Source organism: Sinocyclocheilus grahami, unplaced genomic scaffold (assembly GCF_001515645.1).
Source record: "Sinocyclocheilus grahami isolate Dianchi unplaced genomic scaffold, SAMN03320097.WGS_v1.1 scaffold208.1, whole genome shotgun sequence".
Classification (NCBI taxonomy): domain Eukaryota; kingdom Metazoa; phylum Chordata; class Actinopteri; order Cypriniformes; family Cyprinidae; genus Sinocyclocheilus; species Sinocyclocheilus grahami.
In genome coordinates, this window is record NW_015505387.1 from 1,239,001 (window position 1) to 1,258,313 (window position 19,313).

General features: G+C 38.3%; 1 protein-coding gene across 1 annotated transcript; it reads left to right on the forward strand.

The window, feature by feature from the left end:
* Window positions 1–6,193: 6,193 nt before the first annotated feature.
* On the forward strand, window positions 6,194–17,936 carry LOC107595787 (mitofusin-2-like; the record flags this gene model as incomplete). Its single annotated transcript, XM_016286313.1, has 12 exons — window positions 6,194–6,321; window positions 6,663–6,771; window positions 7,030–7,137; window positions 7,695–7,924; window positions 9,707–9,833; window positions 10,478–10,582; window positions 11,258–11,360; window positions 11,449–11,669; window positions 13,753–13,908; window positions 14,078–14,274; window positions 16,308–16,442; window positions 17,780–17,936. Coding segments are annotated over 12 exons (1,689 nt in total), but the record flags the coding sequence as incomplete, so codon positions are not given.
* Window positions 17,937–19,313: the final 1,377 nt, after the last annotated feature.

Below are 19,313 nucleotides of genomic sequence, written 5' to 3' on the forward strand. Positions count from 1 at the left end.
CTCCTGACCTAAAATCGAGGCGTCCCCAGGACGTACCGTCGTAGGGAGAACCCCGCTGAAGGGAGACGGCTCTTTCCCGAAACTGGATAGTGTACCCGTGTCGAATGGTGCGTAGTACCCACCGTGAAATATCGGGCAGGCGTCTCCACGCCGCCCAGTAGTCTGCCAGGGGTCTTGGGTGTTCTACAGTTGAAACATACATCTGATTTTCTCGTATAGAATCTCGAAGCACCTGAGTGGCGGGAAAAACTATAATGGGAAGATGTCCGATTCTGTCGGGCCTGCCCATTGCCCCAACAGTGGGAGCTTTGGAGGCCGTCATAAACGGGCCATGCTCGCATGACCCTTGGGCTTTTTCTCGAACTCTGAAGGCTGGAACACGCAGAGTATCCGAGGAGGTGCTCGTCGTAAGGACTCGATCTAAAACTGCCCGAGGCGCAATATGCGGGGGACCGTCAAGATTGGAGTCTGGAGGCCACAGCCAGAGAGTCGAATACGCTTGTGCGGTTCGTACACTCTCTCTAAAGGAGGGCCTGGCTTCCGAAGATGAGCAGAGGAATCAGGAACTGCTATTAGGGGCCTGAGGACGAGAGGGCTTTGCCGTCGAACTCAGGTCTACTCGCTTGCGTTGCCGTGCGTAAGCTGGTGGGCAAGACCTAGGACCCCAGTCTTTACGAGGGGGTAACCTAGGCGGTGGCTCATGCCGCTGGACCTCGCGGTGCTGTAAGGATGATGAGCGTGAGCGAGCCGCAGGTGGCTAACATTCCACTTCCCTAGCCCTGCCCTTTCGAGTTTCAGATAAATGCTGAGTCTCCGAACAGACCGTCACTCGAAATGGGGGCGTCAAGGATAAAAGTTCTGTCCTTCTCTTTAATGTCAGTGAGAGTAAGCCAAAGATGGTGCTCAGCTGACACTAACCCTGCCATGGACCTGCCCACTGCCCGAGCTGTGTGCTTGGTAGCCCTAAGCTCCAAGTAAGTAGCTCGTCTGAGCTCTTTAATGTCCTCTGGAGTCAAGCCTTCTCCCTCGTCCAGCTCCTTGAGCACGTCTGCCTGATAAGCCTGGAGTACACCCATAGAATGGAGTGTAGCCGTGGCCTGCCCAGCGGCCATGTAAGATTTTCCGATCAAAGTGGAAGTAACCCTACACGACTTGGATGGTAGCAGAAGGCGTGATTTCCAAGACGGAGCGGAATTTGGCGCGAGATGTGCTGTGAGTCTCTTCTACGGCCGGCATCGCCGCGTAGCCGTGAGCCGCCATTTTTAAAAACCGTGGCGAAATCAGCGGCGGCGAGATTAGTGATACGCGCCGAAAAAGGTTGTTTCCAAGACCTCGAAACCTCGTAGTGGAGGTCTTGGAAAAAGGGGAGAGGCCTACGGGGCTGAGACGGAGTGCGGCTGGACAAAAATCGATCATCCAGTTTCGACTGGGACTGAGTTTGCGCCGGCTCGCTATCCCACTCTAACCCCAGCTTATCCACAGCGCGCGTTACAACGTCTAATAGTTTGCTGTAAGACGGGGAAGTGCGTTTCTCCTGTCCACTCGGAGGGAGAGAACTGTACAGTTCGCCCAATAAATCCTGCGAATCGGAGGCTGCTGTGGACAGCACGTCTTCATCATACGGCATACAACCGAAAGACATCGCATCGCGAGCTTCCGGGGTACGCCGCAAATTGTCATTAACAAAGACCACGTGATCGCCATAGCGCTCTTCGAGTGCTTGCACATGGCCCGGAGAGAGCGAGAGAAAAGGAGAAAATTCCGTTGACTCGCCCTCTAAATGCCTCGGCTCGCATGCGTCACCCCAAGCGGCCGTCTCATGCGGCGCCTCGGCAACCGCAGAAACGGGATAGCGGGGGTTAGACGCGAGGCCTATTTTATTTGAGAAGGCCGCGAACCTCGAGCGCAGTGTTTTAGCCGTAGGCTATCACAGTGTCGACAATCAGAAAGGCCGCTAAGCGCCGCTTGGGCATGCTGTAGGCCCAAACATTGCACACACCTGTCATGAGTGTCTCCTCCAGCGATGAACCTGTCACACGGCTTGATGCATCTCCTGTAGCTCATCGTGTCCGCTGAAGAGGAGTAAACTGCTCTTTTTTGAGAAATAGCTAAGAACACGACTTTTTTGTTTTTTTTTTTTCTTTTCCTTTGGGCGACAGATGATTCGCTTCCTGAAGGAAATGAAATCTGATGAGAATAGCGGGCAGCACGCTATATAGCTCACCTACGTGCGCTTTGGGGGCGGTGCTAAGCGCTATTTGGCCAATGAATGGGCGTGATGGTATAAGGGCTTCAGACGTTCCTCACACCGAGGTGTTCCCCAAAGCGATGACGTCATCGCAGCATCGCCGTGAGCCGATGAGAGGGAACCGTTGCGTTGCGCGCCCCGTGAGGACGGAACACATCTTCGTCAAACAAAAGCCGTCGCACTTCGATTACGTCACACCGAGCCAGCCAACCGTAGTAGCTAATATAATGCTCAGATAATGGCGACCGAATAATAGCCGAGCTGTCGGATAGACAAGGAATATATCGTTGAAAACGCATATTTATGTTAACGTGAGGCTAAAAACACACCATATTGATGTGCAAAACGTACATCAGCGTTTTGACTAACTTAACTTTCACGGGTATTTAGCAACCCTGCTTTCGTGAACAGTTATTTCGTTGTTATTGCGGATCTGCTTTCGGTTTCGCTCAGCCTGCAGTGTCTCGGTTAACAGCTGTCCTCCGAGAAAAGCTCTTCCAGGAGAGGAGATCTCGGGGTTAATTACGAGGACATCGCTGGATCAACATGCTTGAGGACTGCTTTAAGATATAATCACTCCGTCCTTGCTGGTAAACACATTTTATTATAAAATATACAATAACGAATATTAAAAACTATTGCTGTGCATGCTAGGTTTATAATGTCACCGTGTCTTCTTCAGTTTCTGAGGAATATTTGAACGTTTTCAACGTTAGATAAGTCAAAGGAGATAGGAGTAGGAATACATCACTAGCCCGGTCTGTCTGATCCAGTTAATATATATATATATAACGTTATATATATATATAATAAAAGATATCACGTCTCTATGACAGCCAGTCTCTATAAACAGCAAGAGAGTGTCAAGGGGGAGTGGCCTGCCCTTTTTAACCAATCAGAATCGCGCCTCCCCTGTCCATCATTTAGCGCGTTCGCTATTATTGACATGGGATTGGCTAACATGTCATAGGGGGCGGGATTTTGTAGTGAGGTCGTGTGATTGATGCTAGGAAAACGACTGAAATATATTTTATTATTATATTTTATTATACTGTACTGTATATATACTATGCTACATATTATTATGATCATACTCTATCTTCAGTTTTACGTGTTCAGGCTTGTTGAGTGGTTGAAGGTAAAATGCAGTCACGTGATTACGGGTCTAGTAGTGCAGAGGCGTGGACTGGAGCCGCTGCTGTCAGTGACATTGAAAGTGCTCTTCGCCGAGGCTCTGACTCGGATAGCAGTGTGTGTTATGGGTTATAAAACGATGATTGCATTTGATCAAGACTCTGCTTTGAGTTTACTGCGATCAGTGTATGTGATCGGTCACTGAAAAAGCAAATGCTGGGCAGCTGATAGGGCTTATTGATCTTCTCTGTTTTATACAAGCTCCCACACACATTGTCAGGTAAGACTGTGTTGTTTTATCAGTAACCTGTGTTTTTTTATTTATTTCTGTTTAAACAGTTGTTTTCTGCTGAAACGTGTGAGTGTGTGTGTGTGTGTGATTTGAAGGTCAGCTGCCCTGCACCTTTTGTATGTCTTCCTTATCTAACACACCTGATTCCACTCATCAGCTCGTTAGTAGAGACTGCTAGAACTAAATTGGGTTTGTCTGATTAGGGAGACATACAAAATGTGCAGGGCAGGGGGTCCTCCAAGACAGGTTTTGGAACCACTGCTCTAAAGCAATTCATAAAAGCAAGTTAAATCTCTCGTTCAGAGCGCTGTATGGGTTTAGCTTACTAGGTTTTGGAACAGAGCTCCTTGCACTATGTATATAACAGTTAGTTCAATAATGGAAATTAGAACAATGTGTGTGAAGATTGTGCATTAGAAACAATGTTTACACTTGAAACTAGATTTTTCTATACACATCAATTCTGAATGCAGTTTCAATGGTAATTTTCAGTTACTGTGCTGTCACACTCTTTTAATGATATTAGTAAAAAAAAATATATAACGCAAAAATAATATAATAAAAATATTGTTACTCTACAAATAAAAAAATTTAAACAAATATTTAAAATAATGTTATGAAATATTTTAAAGCAGTATTAGTAAATGTTGTTCAAACATTGTTCCATGTACATAAGTCATAAACATGTAGATGGCCCACTATCAGCAAATACTGATACTGTCATTGATATATTGTGCATACTTTTTTGTTCTTACAGTGTGTTCAAATTGGAAAATAACGAGCAGATAATGTCAGTGATAAGTAATAAGGCAAAAAGTTATGTTGTCTATTTGCCTGTGCTAAATGAACCTCTCTGGATCTTGCCTGACTGTACATGTGCTCCCATCTATAATTACACCCACATGAGTCAGGGGCTTTTTCCTACCAGCTGTCACAAGGTCACACGTTTTTGTGTGACCTTTCCTCTGCATTGATATATTACAGGGCTGAGGAAACATGTGCATGCACACTTAAGAGCACATTGTCTGCTGTAGAGGAATGCTGGGAATGAGCATATGTGCTTACCAGTTTTTCTAGAGGTGTGCATAAAAAGACACAATAACAGTTTTATTTATTTTAATTCTTGCATCTAGACATTTAGAACTGAGATTAATGAAAAAAGCCTGACATATAGATGATTTTTATTATTATTCATCAGAAACGTTGGCTGTTCTTTTCAGCTCTAGATCTCACCGTGAGAAACATTCTGTCGCCGTGATTATTGATCACTGTTTTTGTATTTATTCAATATTTGGTAAGCATCATGAGAATGCCAGGTGTCCTGTTGTGACTGACGTCTGGGATTTGTCTGCAGTTCTATCTGGCTTCTGATGACTTGTATACACACAAGAACAATGGTCAGCAGCTAAATATAGCCTACAGACGGTGTGAACAGAACAGAACAAGTGTGCACTCATCAGGATGTGGGACGCAGCCGTTCTCTTAATGCTTTTCCCAGCGTCTCTCTCTTTCTGAAAGAGGCCATTTCCGTCCACCCTTACTCCATGATGACAAATGCACTTCATTCCTAAGAGTGGGCCAAAAGGTCATACGGTTTCCTCCGCCAAGTCTTGTGGGTTTATTACTGATCCTTTACTCTCTGGTGTGTGCTTGCAATTGTGGATATTTAGGTTTCCAGCAGTTCACTTTTTTAGATGGAAAATCTCACACCTACAGGTTTGCAAGTTTGTAACAACTCAAATAAAAGCATTGATAGGCTAGAATAGTACCTTTAAAACTAGAGGTGGTTTATACATGAGCTCTGTTTTTATCTCCTAATCTCTTTCCATGTAAACCGAGTTAGTCTACTGCTGCGTACATCAGATAATAATTTATGTTTTAACAGTTTTAATTTCATGAAGCAGGTTAGATACGTTTCGTCAGGGGTTCCCAAACTTTTTTTTGTCAGCCGAAGCCCTTCTACAAAATATTTATTTGAAGTGCCCCCTGAAATTTTAAGTTAAAGGGGTCATATGATGCGATTTCAAGTTGTCCTTTCTCTTTGGAGTGTTACAAGCTGATTGTGCATAGATAAGATCCCTGAAGTTGCAAAGACTAAAGTCTCAAAACCAAAGAGATATTCTTTATCAAAGTTAAGACTCTGCCACGCCCCCCTAAAACGGCTCGTTCTAACACGCCCCCACATATCTACCTCACTATGTGGAAATATTAGCATAATGCCGCCCAAATGTTCACGCAAAGAAAGAAGGCGTGGTTTCAGTAACCGCAGTTAGTGTTGAAGCAGCATGTCAGGGAGACGCTGTGTGTTTCTAGGCGAAAGATACAGATTCACATTACATTCACACTAGTAATAATAATAATAACAATAGTTATTAATATTATCACTGTTATTATTTCTAACTCTAATTATAAAAAGAAAAATCATGTTTTCTATAAGACTCCTTTGATTTCAGGTAATCTACTTTTAAAATAGTCTAGTTAAAAGTACTTGGTAATGCTAATGTTTGTGTGCGTATTGGCAGACGGTGAACCAGTTGGCCCATGCCTTACATCAGGATGAGGATTTGGACGCAGGCAGTCTGGTGTGTGTCATGTGGCCTAAAGCGAAGTGTGCGCTACTGCGTGATGACCTGGTTCTTGTGGACAGGTAAACACACACTCGTGCTGTCTGGCTGTGAGGCCGGAGACATGTTGACTGCACTATTAGGAAATATTCACTCTCCTTTAACACTGCATTCAACACACTGTCTGTTTTGATTTACAGATCTATAAATTCTGCGCACATTAATTTGTTTGCATGCATTTTTTGTTTATTTGTATTTTTAATTTTTTTGCTTGCTAGATGCTGTTTTTAATATTAAGATGACATGTAAGGATACCAGTGCAATGGCATTATAAACTTACTGCATTAAATTACCAATTTACTGCATAAGAAGTCATATTAGGAATATTTTGTTTTTGGAAACTTATAAAATCTTCCTTTTTAAGCCCTGGCATCGATGTCACAACAGAGTTGGACAGCTGGATCGACAACTTCTGCCTTGATGCTGACGTTTTTGTGCTGGTGGCGAATTCAGAGTCCACTTTAATGCAAACAGTGAGTTTAATATGAACTTCAGTTTGTGAAAAAGGGCTGATGGACTGTGGGAACAGAAGCTTTATGCAGATTTTGGTGTATATATTACAGCATTATGGACAGATAAATTGCAGTAGTATTTGCACTAATTTCTTTAAAGTTAAAGAATTTTGATTATCTTTTATTTTTGAGGTTTCACTCATTTTAGAGTGCACAGTTGTCATGTGACCTCACTTGTGTCAGCTTATTAAAACACGTCTCCCCTCTGCCCTCTGAAAGGAAAAGTCATTCTTTCACAAAGTGAACGAGCGCCTCTCCAGCCCCAATATCTTCATCCTGAACAACCGCTGGGACGCCTCCGCCAACGAGCCCGAGTACATGGAAGAGGTGTGACATACATGACACAACAAACAACACACACACATACTATGAGTCTCACCACCCTGAGATGCGTTTTAAATCATTAACATCGCTGGTAGTTAAACCGAATACTGTAAGCAAGTTTCTTTATTTTATACAAAATTCGGGATGAGGTGAAACTTGAATTGTTTTTGTCTGATTTACAAATAAAGTCAAGTAAACAAATTGGAGTAACACTTTAGTAAAGGGACCAATTCTCACTATTAACTAGTTTTGTTTTTTCTTTATTAGCATGCATATTACTAGCATATTGGCCATTTATTATTACTTATAAATCACATACTAATGCCTTATTCTGCATGAGCATAGTTTAGATCTCTTTCTCCTGCTTCATACCTGAACTTAACAACTACCTTACTAAATATAAGCAGCAATTAGGGAGTTTGAGGCAAAATTAGTTAGTTAATGGTGAGTATTGTTTCCTTAAAGTGTGACCAAATTGGATCTTTTAGTGACCTTTTTGAAACCAAGGTGCATGATGCATGGTGTTGTTGCACTGTTATAATGTAGTGTGTGTTTGTCAGGTGAGACGGCAGCACATGGACCGCTGCACTAGTTTTTTAGTGGATGAGCTGCGGGTGGTGGATCGCGCTCAGGCCAGCGACCGGATCTTCTTCGTCTCTGCTAAAGAAGCACTTCAGGCGCGTGTCCAGAAAGCCCAGGGAATGCCTGAAGCAGGTAGATACATTTACATCAGGGGTTCACAAACTTTTTCTTGTCAGCTGAACCCCTTAGACGTAAAATATTTACTTAAGTATGTAACTTAATATTTCTAGATGTTAACAACACATACTCATGTTCATGGGTTTCTGATTATGGTGACATGCAAGTAAACAGATAAAATGTATTTTATTTTAATTGTTTTTATTTTAAAATGATAATTTGCCAGGCCAATAAAATGTTACAGTATTGCAATTATTTTGTCATATAATAATAAACATTTCACTTTGTAACTGGACTTTTAAGTGGACCCAGACCTCTTTGTAGTTGTTGTGTGCCAGTCCACATTACATTCACACTGATGTTTTTAGGAACCCAATTAATTTTTTATAATAATAATAGTTATTGTTATTATTCTAATATTAACAATATAATAATATTACAATTTTTACTTTTAAGTGTTTTATATATATATATGCATATATATATATAATTAAAATGTTGTAAATTACAATTGTATTGTGAACTAAAAAATGAATATGCGGTAATAAGTACTTTTCAAAACCTTTTCAAATGCTATTCACGTTTCAAATTCAGGCTTTCATTATGGTGGAAAATTGGAGGAATGCTGTAAACGTTTGTCCACAAAAATGTTGAAAATTATGTGAATGTGGAAATAAAGTGATTGCATTCCCAAATGCATGTTAAATTCAGTACATGCAAAGATGAAGTTCACTGCGTTTACTGTAAACAGAGCCACTCTGAGATGCTGAAAACACTGGATCATGAGATGCTCACATGAGCACAGTGCTGCGCTTCACTCTGAAACACGCAGTGCATGCGCCGGTATTCGGTAATGAGATATATCACGATAATGAATATGCACGTTGTTGTGGGCACTTCAAAATACAGAGAATAATTATTTATTACAAATGATTCAGAATTTTGAATGCATTTTAAGAATACTTTTCCCATCCTCTATAATATTTAGTTGTGCCGCGCCACTCGCGTCTGGTGTAGACATGGTGCCAAGATACACCATCACAAGAATACACGAGTTATATGAAAAGGAGATTTTAATTTGATTACATTAATGTTTAAGTTGAGATTTTCAAGAAATATTTTAACTACTACTATGTAAAGGGAATACTGCTGTAAAAAGCACCTTATTTGTTTAAAGTGTTTGCAAACCAAATGTTATTGCACTTTTGTTCATACAGTTTTAAGTTCAGTTCATTTTTCATTTGAGATATCTTGTTTCAAATCAACTGGGTGAATTATTTAAATCAAAGGAAATTCTATGTGTATATAATCATATAGATTTGTATGACTATATACTGATATATTTGTGCATACAAATAAGTAAAATATTTTGTATTAAAAGCACTGCTGTTCAAAAGTTGGAATTATTTATTTGTTTTTCACCAAGGCTGCATTTGTTTAATCGAAATACAGTTACTGTATTACATTATTAATAATAATTAGTAGTAGTATTACAGTTTGAAGTAATTGTTTTATTTTTTAATATATATGAAAAAAACAAAACAAAAATCTGTGGCAAAGCTGAATTTTCAGCAGCCATTACTCCAGTCTTCAGGGTCACATTCCTCAGCCATATTTGTAAACTGCAGAATATTTTAGTCCATTAGTCCAAATAATGTTTTCAGTATGTATAAGGATGCCCAACATGGCTGCACAAAACCAAGCGATCTTCAAAAACGTGTTCAGCTTCTTCTTGCATCACACATGGTTAGGACACAGTGATTAGGAATCATATTAAGCTAACAGTCTTAGATCAGCTTTATTAAAAAGAATCTGGATTTTTATATTTGAAGGGTAGCCGAATATTTCGATTGATGATTTTTGTGGTGTTCAGGATTCATTGTTTAGAGATGAAAGAGGAGAGGGAGGACAGGCTGGAGTTCATTGATAAACAGCTGGATCTGCTCACTCTGGACTGCAAGAGCAAAATCAAGAAGATCACAGAGGAGGTGGAGAAACAGGTGAGACTCACTTGTCTTTTTCAATATAATATACGTAAAAAAAATACTTTGGCCTTTAGTTCAGTTTCGCAAAAATCAGGTTGGTGCCATTTTAGCTGGACTAAAGCACATACATGACATTTTGAAAGAAGAATTGTTATTTTAGTTTGACTGAACTTGAACAGTTTATGTAAACATTCATAATGTCACACTTTCTTTTTGGGGACATCATATGAAGCCGCTGAGTCTAATGTTGTATATTAAAGAGATGTCCTTTTTCTAGTTGTTTATGGATGTGTTTTTCTTTTACAAGTTTAAAGATGGTAGTTTCCTTTTGAAATTGGTAGAAATGCTAATACAGTTTTTAAGACTACTGGATAAAGATACCATTTTTCTCTCTTGGTCTTTTTAAAATATTTTTTTGTTAGGTTTTTTTTGTCTTTTGTTTTAGCTCTTTTAAGTTTTAAATGTGAACGTAAATGAATAATGTCACACTTTCAAGGCATTACTTCATGGTAATGGGTATTCTAGAAAACCTTATTATTGAAACAAGTAGGGATTTTAAGTCTTTAGTGACTTTAATTTTCAATTTAAGTTCCAAATACTCTAAAACTCTGTCTTATGGGTATGTTTCCATGTTTCATCCTGTCCGTCTGCGTGTATAGGTGTCTAACGCTATGGCAGAGGAGATCCGGAGACTGGCTGTGCTCGTGGACGACTTCCACTTGGACTTTCATCCTTCACAAGTGGTGCTCAAAGTGTACAAGAACGTGAGTTGGACTTGAATTGGTCTTCCTCCAATCACCCGCCCATGTCTTCTCCTCTTTATTTTTATGATCTTTCATCAACTGTTGTTTAATGTTTAGTGGCAACATGCAACTCTCCACAAGGAAAGTCCCCAGCTGCCCACTAACATCACGTGATCTCATCTATGCCCTTGTCCTTTATCTGGTTAACTTTCAGTTTTACACAGGGCTGTATCAAGAATAAACCAGATATCTTTTAGTTTATTTATATATATATATATAAAACAATAAATGTTTCTTGAGCAGCAAATCAGCATATTAGAATGATTTCTGAAGGATCACGTGACACTGAAGACTGGAGTAATGATGCTGAAAATGTAGCTTTGATCACAGCAATAAATTAAATTTAAAAATATATTCAAATAGAAAGCAGTTATTTTAAATAGTAAAAATATTTCACAATATTTCTGCTTTTGCAGGCTTGGTGAGCAGAAGAGAATTCTTTAAAAACATTAAAAATCTTACTGTTCAAAAATGTTTGACTGGTAGTGTGTATATGTATATATATATTTAAGTGCATTAAATTCATTTAACTGCATTTAATCATAGGTTAATGTGTAATCTTTGGAAGCGGTAATAGATGAAAAAAGAAATATCTTTTGTGTCATGTTATAATGAGGATTGAATGATTGATTTCAGGAGCTGCACAAGCATATAGAGGACGGTCTCGGCAGGAATATGTCTGAGAGATGCTCCTGTGCGATAACTGCAGCGCTGCAAACCACACAGACTGAAATGATAGGTCAGTATCTCTCTCATACGGTGAGTTTTCATACAGCTCACACCAGTAAGAGCAGCAGCTTAAAGAGACGCGCTTCTGATCGTTCCAGAGGGCCTGAAGCCCCTGCTGCCCATCGGGATCCGAGAGCAGGTGGATAAGATGGTGCCCAGACAGTGCTTCGCCCTCAGCTACGACCTCAACTGTGACAAACTCTGCAGCGACTTTCAGGAAGACATCGGCTTCCACTTCTCCCTGGGCTGGACCATGCTGGTCAACCGCTTCCTGGGTCCCAAAAACACACGCCGCGCTCTCATGGGCTACAATGACCAGGTAGGGCATGTCAGTTGAGGACTTTTATTTACAAGGCCAACGTCCTGCAGAGTTTAGCTCTAACTTAGAAGATTCTGAAGACCTTGATTACCTTGTTTCAGGTGAGTGTGACTGGGTTTGGAGCTAAACTCTGCAGGACAGTGGCTCTATGAAATCTGATTTAGTTTTTCTCAGGTTTACATTTTTCTGGATTCCGTTTTAATGGTTAAATTTAATTTTAGTAAACAAAAAAAGCATGTCTAATGAATTGAAATTATGTAAATAAACAATTTAACAACTATTTATTAAAGATTTTAATAAAAATTTAATAAAAATTTTAAATGTATTATTTAAATATAATATTTTAATAATAACAACAATTTATTACAGTATTTTTAGGGGCTACTAAAATAAAGTTTTCTTTGATCTTGATCTTCTGTTTTATTTTTTCTGGATTCTGTTTTAATGGTCTCAGGGCTCCAGACTGCGACCAAATGCCGGTGCGACTAATGTTTTTGAGTGGTTGCACTGGTTCGACCACCGCATTGTTCAACTCCATAAGCGCTGCCATTTCTGTTGCATTTGAGAAACATCAGACGGCAAATGAAACGAAAGCGAAACTAAACCGCGCTACATTTCAGCTGTTTCAACACAACCATTTCCATCACTTTAAAGCTCTAAAATGATCCAGTTTGAATGTTATTTTTAATGGGATGACCAAAATATTCTTTGTGGTAAACAAACACTTATGTAAGAAAATCACAATTATAACCAGTAGATGGCAGCAGAGGAGCACTTATTGGCTTATTGGTCATTCATTTATACTTTTTCACTATATTTTGAAATTATAAAAAATAAAATCAGATTTTGTCAGAATTTTACACTTTTTTGTGTATGAAGTAAGAAAAGTCACAAACTTGAAAAACAAACTTTTCTTCAATTTGCTACTAAATCACACATAATCACTGAAGTTGGTCAGTTCCATATACTAGAAGAATAATGGCACATTTAATAAGAGTGGAATATATACATTTTCTATACAAACCCAATTCCAAAAAAGTTGGGACACTGTACAAATTGTGAGTAAAAAAGGAATGGAATAATTTACAAATCTCATAAACTTATATTTTATTCACAATAGAATATAGATAACATATCAAATGTTGAAAGTGAGACATTTTGAAATGTCATGCCAAATATTGGCTCATTTTGGATTTCATGAGAGCTACACATTCCAAAAAAGTTGGGACAGGTAGCAATAAGAGGCCAGAAAAGTTAAATGTACATATAAGGAACAGCTGGAGGACCAATTTGCAACTTATTAGGTAAATTGGCAACATGATTGGGTATAAAAAGAGCCTCTCAGAGTGGCAGTGTCTCTCAGAAGTCAATAGAAAACATTTGGCGCATCATAAAGAGGAAGATGCTACAAAGAAGACCTAAGACAGTTGAGCAACTAGAAGCCTGTATTAGACAAGAATGGGACAACATTCCTATTCCTAAACTTGAGCAACTTGTCTCCTCAGTCCCCAGACGTTTGCAGACTGTTATAAAAAGAAGAGGGATGCCACACAGTGGTAAACATGGCCTTGTCCCAACTTTTTTGAGATGTGTTGATGCCATGAAATTTAAAATCAACTTATTTTTCCCTTAAAATGATACATTTTCTCAGTTTAAACATTTGATATGTCATCCATGTTGTATTCTGAATAAAATATTGAAATTTGAAACTTCCACATCATTGCATTCTGTTTTTATTCACAATTTGTACAGTGTCCCAACTTTTTTGGAATCGGGTTTGTATTTCTGTCACACTTGAAGTTCAAGAAAGTCCTCATATAGTGAGACTATAGTGATCACGTGTGTAGTAGCTGACACTGTGACACTTACTCACACAGACACTAGTCCATGTTTCCATTTGAATAAATGTACAGCCCTGCTTGCAGAATTTGCCAGATTCTGTGACGCTCCACTTTATACTGTAAATGTAATTTTTATGACTGGATTCCATGATTTCGTCCGCGTTTTCCACATTGTGGAGATGATAGGGCCCTGCGTCCTGTGTTGGGTCCTAACTGATCAAGTGTGTGTTTTGTGTTGTCAGGTTCCCAGGCCTCTGGCCATCACTCCGGTCAGCACCAGCATGCCTCCTTTTCCTCAAGGATCCATGACCCAGGAAGAGCTTATGGTTTCCATGGTAACAGGATTGGCATCACTAACCTCTCGGACATCAATGGGCATTATAGTCGTTGGCGGAGTGGTAAGAACATAGCATATACTGTATCTCTATTAATGCACCAAAATGCATGTTTTCCACACCTGTCTTCATTTACTCACCATCATGTCATCTCCTGGTCTAATGACTTCAGTCTTCATAACTGTGAGAATATCAACCGGATGTAAGCGGTGTGATTGTGTTTGTGTCTCAGATCTGGAAGGCAGTGGGCTGGAGGCTCATCGCGCTGTCTGTGGGTCTCTATGGGCTGCTGTATGTGTATGAGAGACTCACCTGGACCACAAGGGCCAAAGAGAGAGCTTTTAAAAGACAGTTTGTGGACTACGCCAGCGAGAAGCTACAGCTCATAGTCAGCTACACGGGATCCAACTGCAGCCATCAGGTTCAGCAGTAAGTCTGAGGCTCTCTCTGCCTGTGCTTGAACTGTAGCAAAGTCAGGCCGAATCCTACATGATCCAGTCTGTTTTATACGTTGTGTATCTCAAGTTGTCAAATCAAGGTCTTTCTCTTTGTTTGGTGCCGTCAAACGGTTTTCAGGAACAACACTAAAGCTGAATATTCCCATTTTATTATGCTTTCATCTTGTAAATTATCGTTTAAAAGATTGGGATCTAATAATTTTTTTTAATTTTTAGAAATTTTTTTTAAAGTTTTACTTTTCTATTTTAATATATGTAAACATGTCATTTATTGCTGTGGTGCGCAGCTGAATTTTCAGCATCATTACTCCAGTCTTCAGTGTCACGTGATCTTCAGAAATCAGTATAATATGCTGATGTACTGCTCAATTGTAGGGTTGTGACGGTGAGGAAATTTTCCCACCAGTTAACCGACTTGTGACGACACTGATAATCACGGTATCACCGTGTATTTTTCCTTGCTTTCCTTCACTTTTAAATAGCGCCGTGGGCATTTTACTTTCACTTTCAAATTAGCGGCAATTCACCGTCAACTGCTTGAATTCAGTTTAAGCAACAACATCAAACACACTTAGCCTATATATTATTCATTGGGCTTTTATTAACAAACAAATAAAAATACACCATGCTATATACCGAATATAAAATAACAAATAACTTGCACAAAGTTTAAATAGGTAGCCTATACAAAACTGAAAATCTGTAGCCTAAACACTGGAACCAAATAAAACGTAATTTATTAGCAAAACGTATAAGAAAGCTTGGAGGCACGGCATAGCCTACACCTTGATGTAAAATAAAATATATACATTACACAAAGTTTAAATAAAATAAAAATCAGCAAACACTGTGGAACAAAACAAATAAGAAACGAATGTTTAAAAACACCTTTCAAAATCACCTTGGATAAACGGCAGGCGTCAACAGGCTTTTCAAAATCCAAAATATTTTTAAAACGGGCGCTTTTGCTTTATGTTTTGAAACTCTTCCGCCAAACTCTTCACTGTCTCACCTCGCTCTTCTCGTCAGTCAGCTCGACTCACTCTCCTTGCGTTCAGTTTTAACTGTAGTGTCTGTTCTCTAACTCAATTAAATTATTTTTATTACTATGAAAAAATCTAAACGATGGTGGGGGGCGGTGCAAGCAGCAAGCCTCCACAATTGACTTCATATTTTTGTGGAAACCCATTGTGATACATTTTTACACGATTCTCGGCAACACTTCACAATAAGCTTCCTTAGTTGACATTAATTAATGCATTAATGTGAACTAACATTGAGTAATACATCGTTATCGTATTTAATAATCCTTACAACTTTACAAAGTACAACCGTTCACTGTTAGTTCATGTTAGCTCAGGTCCATTAATTAATATTAACAGATACAACTTGGGATAATGTATTAATAATGTTTTAGTAAATGTTGCAATTATTATGAACTCCGATTAATAAATGCTTTACAAATATTTGAATCATTAGTTCATGTTAACTAATGAAACCTTAAACACTGTAAAGTGTTACTGGATTCTTGGATGAACAGAAGTTCAAAAGAACAGCATTTATTTGAGATGGAACACTTTTGTAGCATCGTATAAGTCTTTACTGTTACTTTTGGTCAGCTTAATGTGTTTTTTGGATAAAAGTACTAATTTCTTTTGGAAAAAACAAAAACGGCCCCAAACTTTTGAATGGTGGTGTATATCCATCAAACAAACAAATCACATCATGTAAACTAGTTTCACATCATGCGAAGCCTCTTAATCCAGTATAATCCAGAGTGTGGGTCCTTTGATAGAAATAGAGTTAATCTGGACTTTAATGCAAATGTTGTTGTCATTCAGACTTTATATGAGCACTGTGACCTGAACACCACTACTGTCCTCTAGTGGAGAAATGAAATATATGAAGTGTATGTTATGAGAGATTTGATTTCTGTAGTTGTGGTTTTCAAACATTGTTGAATCCAGCCCTGCTTCCTTCTAAATCACTGTTTGTTTGTCCCAGGGAGCTGGCTGGCACCTTCTCTCAGCTCTGTCAGCAGGTGGACGTGACCAGACAGCAGCTGGAGGACGAAATTCGGGACTTGAACAGCAAGATCGACCAGTTGGATGGCCTGCAGAGTAAAGCCAAGCTGCTCAGGTGAGAGTCTGTGATATCACGTCATCATATGACTGGAGAGATCATGTTTGATTGTGCATTTGCTGTTTAGTTGCAGTCCGTTTATATGTTGTCTTGTTCAGGAATAGTACACTGTGACAAAATGTGACCCTGGGCCACAAAACCAGTCATAAGGGTCCATTTTTCTGAATAAATAAGCTTTCCATTGATGTGTGGTTTTGTTAGGATCGGACAATATTTGGACGAGATACAACTATTTGAAAATCTGGAATCTGAGGGTGCAAAAAAAAAAAAAAAAATCTAAATATTGAGAAAATCGCCTTTAAAGTTGTCTAAATGAAGTTCTTAGCAATGCATATTACTTATAAAAAATTAAGTTTTGATATATTTACTGTAGGAAATGTACTAAATATCTTCATGGAACATGATCTTTACTTAATATCCTAATTATTTTTGGCATAAAAGAAAAATGGATAATTTTGACCCATACAATGTAGTTTTGGCTATTGCTACAAATATACCCCAGCGACATAAGACTGGTTTTGTGCTATATATACACTACAGTTTAAAGCTTTTGGGTCAGTAAAAGCTTTTAGCTTTCAGATAGGATGCATTAAATTGTTCAAAAGTGATACTAAAGACATTTATAATGTTACAAAGATTTCTATTCAAATAAATGCTGTTCTTTTCAAGTTTATATTTATCAAAGAAATCCTGAAAATCTGTAGTAATGATGCTAAAAAAAATTCAGCTTTGTTATCAAAGGAATAAATTGCATTTTAAAATACTTTAAATGAAGTTGAATTCAGTTTTTACTCTGTTTTTGAATAAATGAATACAGCTTTGGTGAACATAAAAGACTTCTTTCAAAACCATTTAAAAAGTCTTACAAAACCCCACATTTTTAAAATGTAAATGGACTAAAAATGTAGGATTTCGTTCTTTCTTGCAATCAGAACCATTTCAACTAAACAGAAATAAAAGAAAGCAAAAAAAGACATGTTTTGACAACTCATTTTTATTTACAAACGCACCAGTATATAAATACTAATAAATATCAATATTTACTTGCATCTATGTTTTGAAAATTCTAGACATGCTGCAAATAAATCATTGAACTGATTTGCAGAAATTAGTCTTTTTTTTTTTTTTTTTTCCTTTGTGGTTCAAATTAGAGACGCTATTTAGATATCTCGCAAGGCAAGTTAGCAGGTGTAAAACTAGTTCACTGGCCTTTGAAAATAAAAAAGCACATTAAAATAATTGCATTATATTCACAGTGTTTGTTCATTTTATTTTGTTAACTGAAAGTTGACCAATATTAAAAATGCTAACTACATGTTTTGCGGTTGCTACAGGAATAAAGCCGGCTGGCTGGACAGTGAACTCAACATGTTTACCCAGCAGTACCTTCAACAGGGTCGATAGAGATCCGTCTGAACACTACAAGCTTTTAATATCTACTGCACCTAGCCATGCTTTCAGACATTTATTTGAGCTCACCAAATATTGCTCATCACAAATTAGAGACGCTATTTAGATATCTCGCAAGGCAAGTTAGCAGGGGTAAAACTAGTTCACTGGCCTTTGAAAATAAAAAAGCACATTAAAATAATTGCATTATATTCACAGTGGTTGTTCATTTTATTTTGTTAACTGAAAGTTGACAAATATTAAAAATGCTAACTACATGTTTTGCGGTTGCTACAGGAATAAAGCCGGCTGGCTGGACAGTGAACTCAACATGTTTACCCAGCAGTACCTTCAACAGGGTCGATAGAGATCCGTCTGAACACTACAAGCTTTTAATATCTACTGCACCTAGCCATGCTTTCAGACATTTATTTGAGCTCACCAAATATTGCTCATCACATATTTTCTTTCTTTTTTTTTCTATCAGTATTTTGTTTGGTTTTTTTTGCATTTGAGACTAGTGTCGTGCCACTTTGAAGAGAGCTTTCTTTTGTTTTGTACACCTTGTTTCTTTTGTATTTAATAATGATTTATTCTTGAGTTAAGAGGTCATGTCAAGTGCTTGGCCTCTGTTATATAGATTCCCGTAGAGATTTGTTAGTATGCCACGGCAAGTTGCAAAAAATGAGATGCCTTATAAATAGGCTTTCGCGCGCCTTGTAATGAATCTGACGGCAATATTTTCTAGTGCCTCTTCAGTTTCCCCCCCCATTCCTGCACTGTTTTACTGCTAATCATTTGTTTAGTTTCCACATGGGACAAATGTACATTAATATATTATTATTTATGTATGGATTGAATAGGAAAACCAGATTTATGTAAACCTGGATGCCAGTTATGCATATAATTGCATGGTACATGTATTCCACTACTGTCATCCACATCTGAAATGTAATCAGACTGTAAATGTGTGTGATGCATTACTAACCTGATCTAGTGTATGCTAACCTGTTTCGTTTGGATTATGACGTGTGCCAAGTGTTGAAGAACGTCATCGGGAGAAGCTCTTGTGATGTGCACTTTATGTTTTGCTGCTTTTTTGCATTTGTTTCCAGAAGATCCATTAGAAAGAGAAAGGTACAGTGACCTGTCAGCAGTAATGTATATAGATGAGCATGCAGACCGTTGTAATTTATTGTCATTCACTATTACTGTTAGATGAAATAATAAAGTGACACTGTTGAAAAATGAATGAATAAAGTCTTACTGAGTTTTTAGTTTTTTCACCCCTAGTGGATATGCTATTGGCTGTTGATGCATATTATGAAATTAAGATCCATGATCATGTATTATGATAATGGTACAATGACTTTACTTTCTGACAGGCACACTACATTTTAATGTACTACTTAAAGGAAACTAATTAAAAGTCCTTTAACTTGGACATTAATATGCCAAGGCTGAACGTTTCAGTTTGTT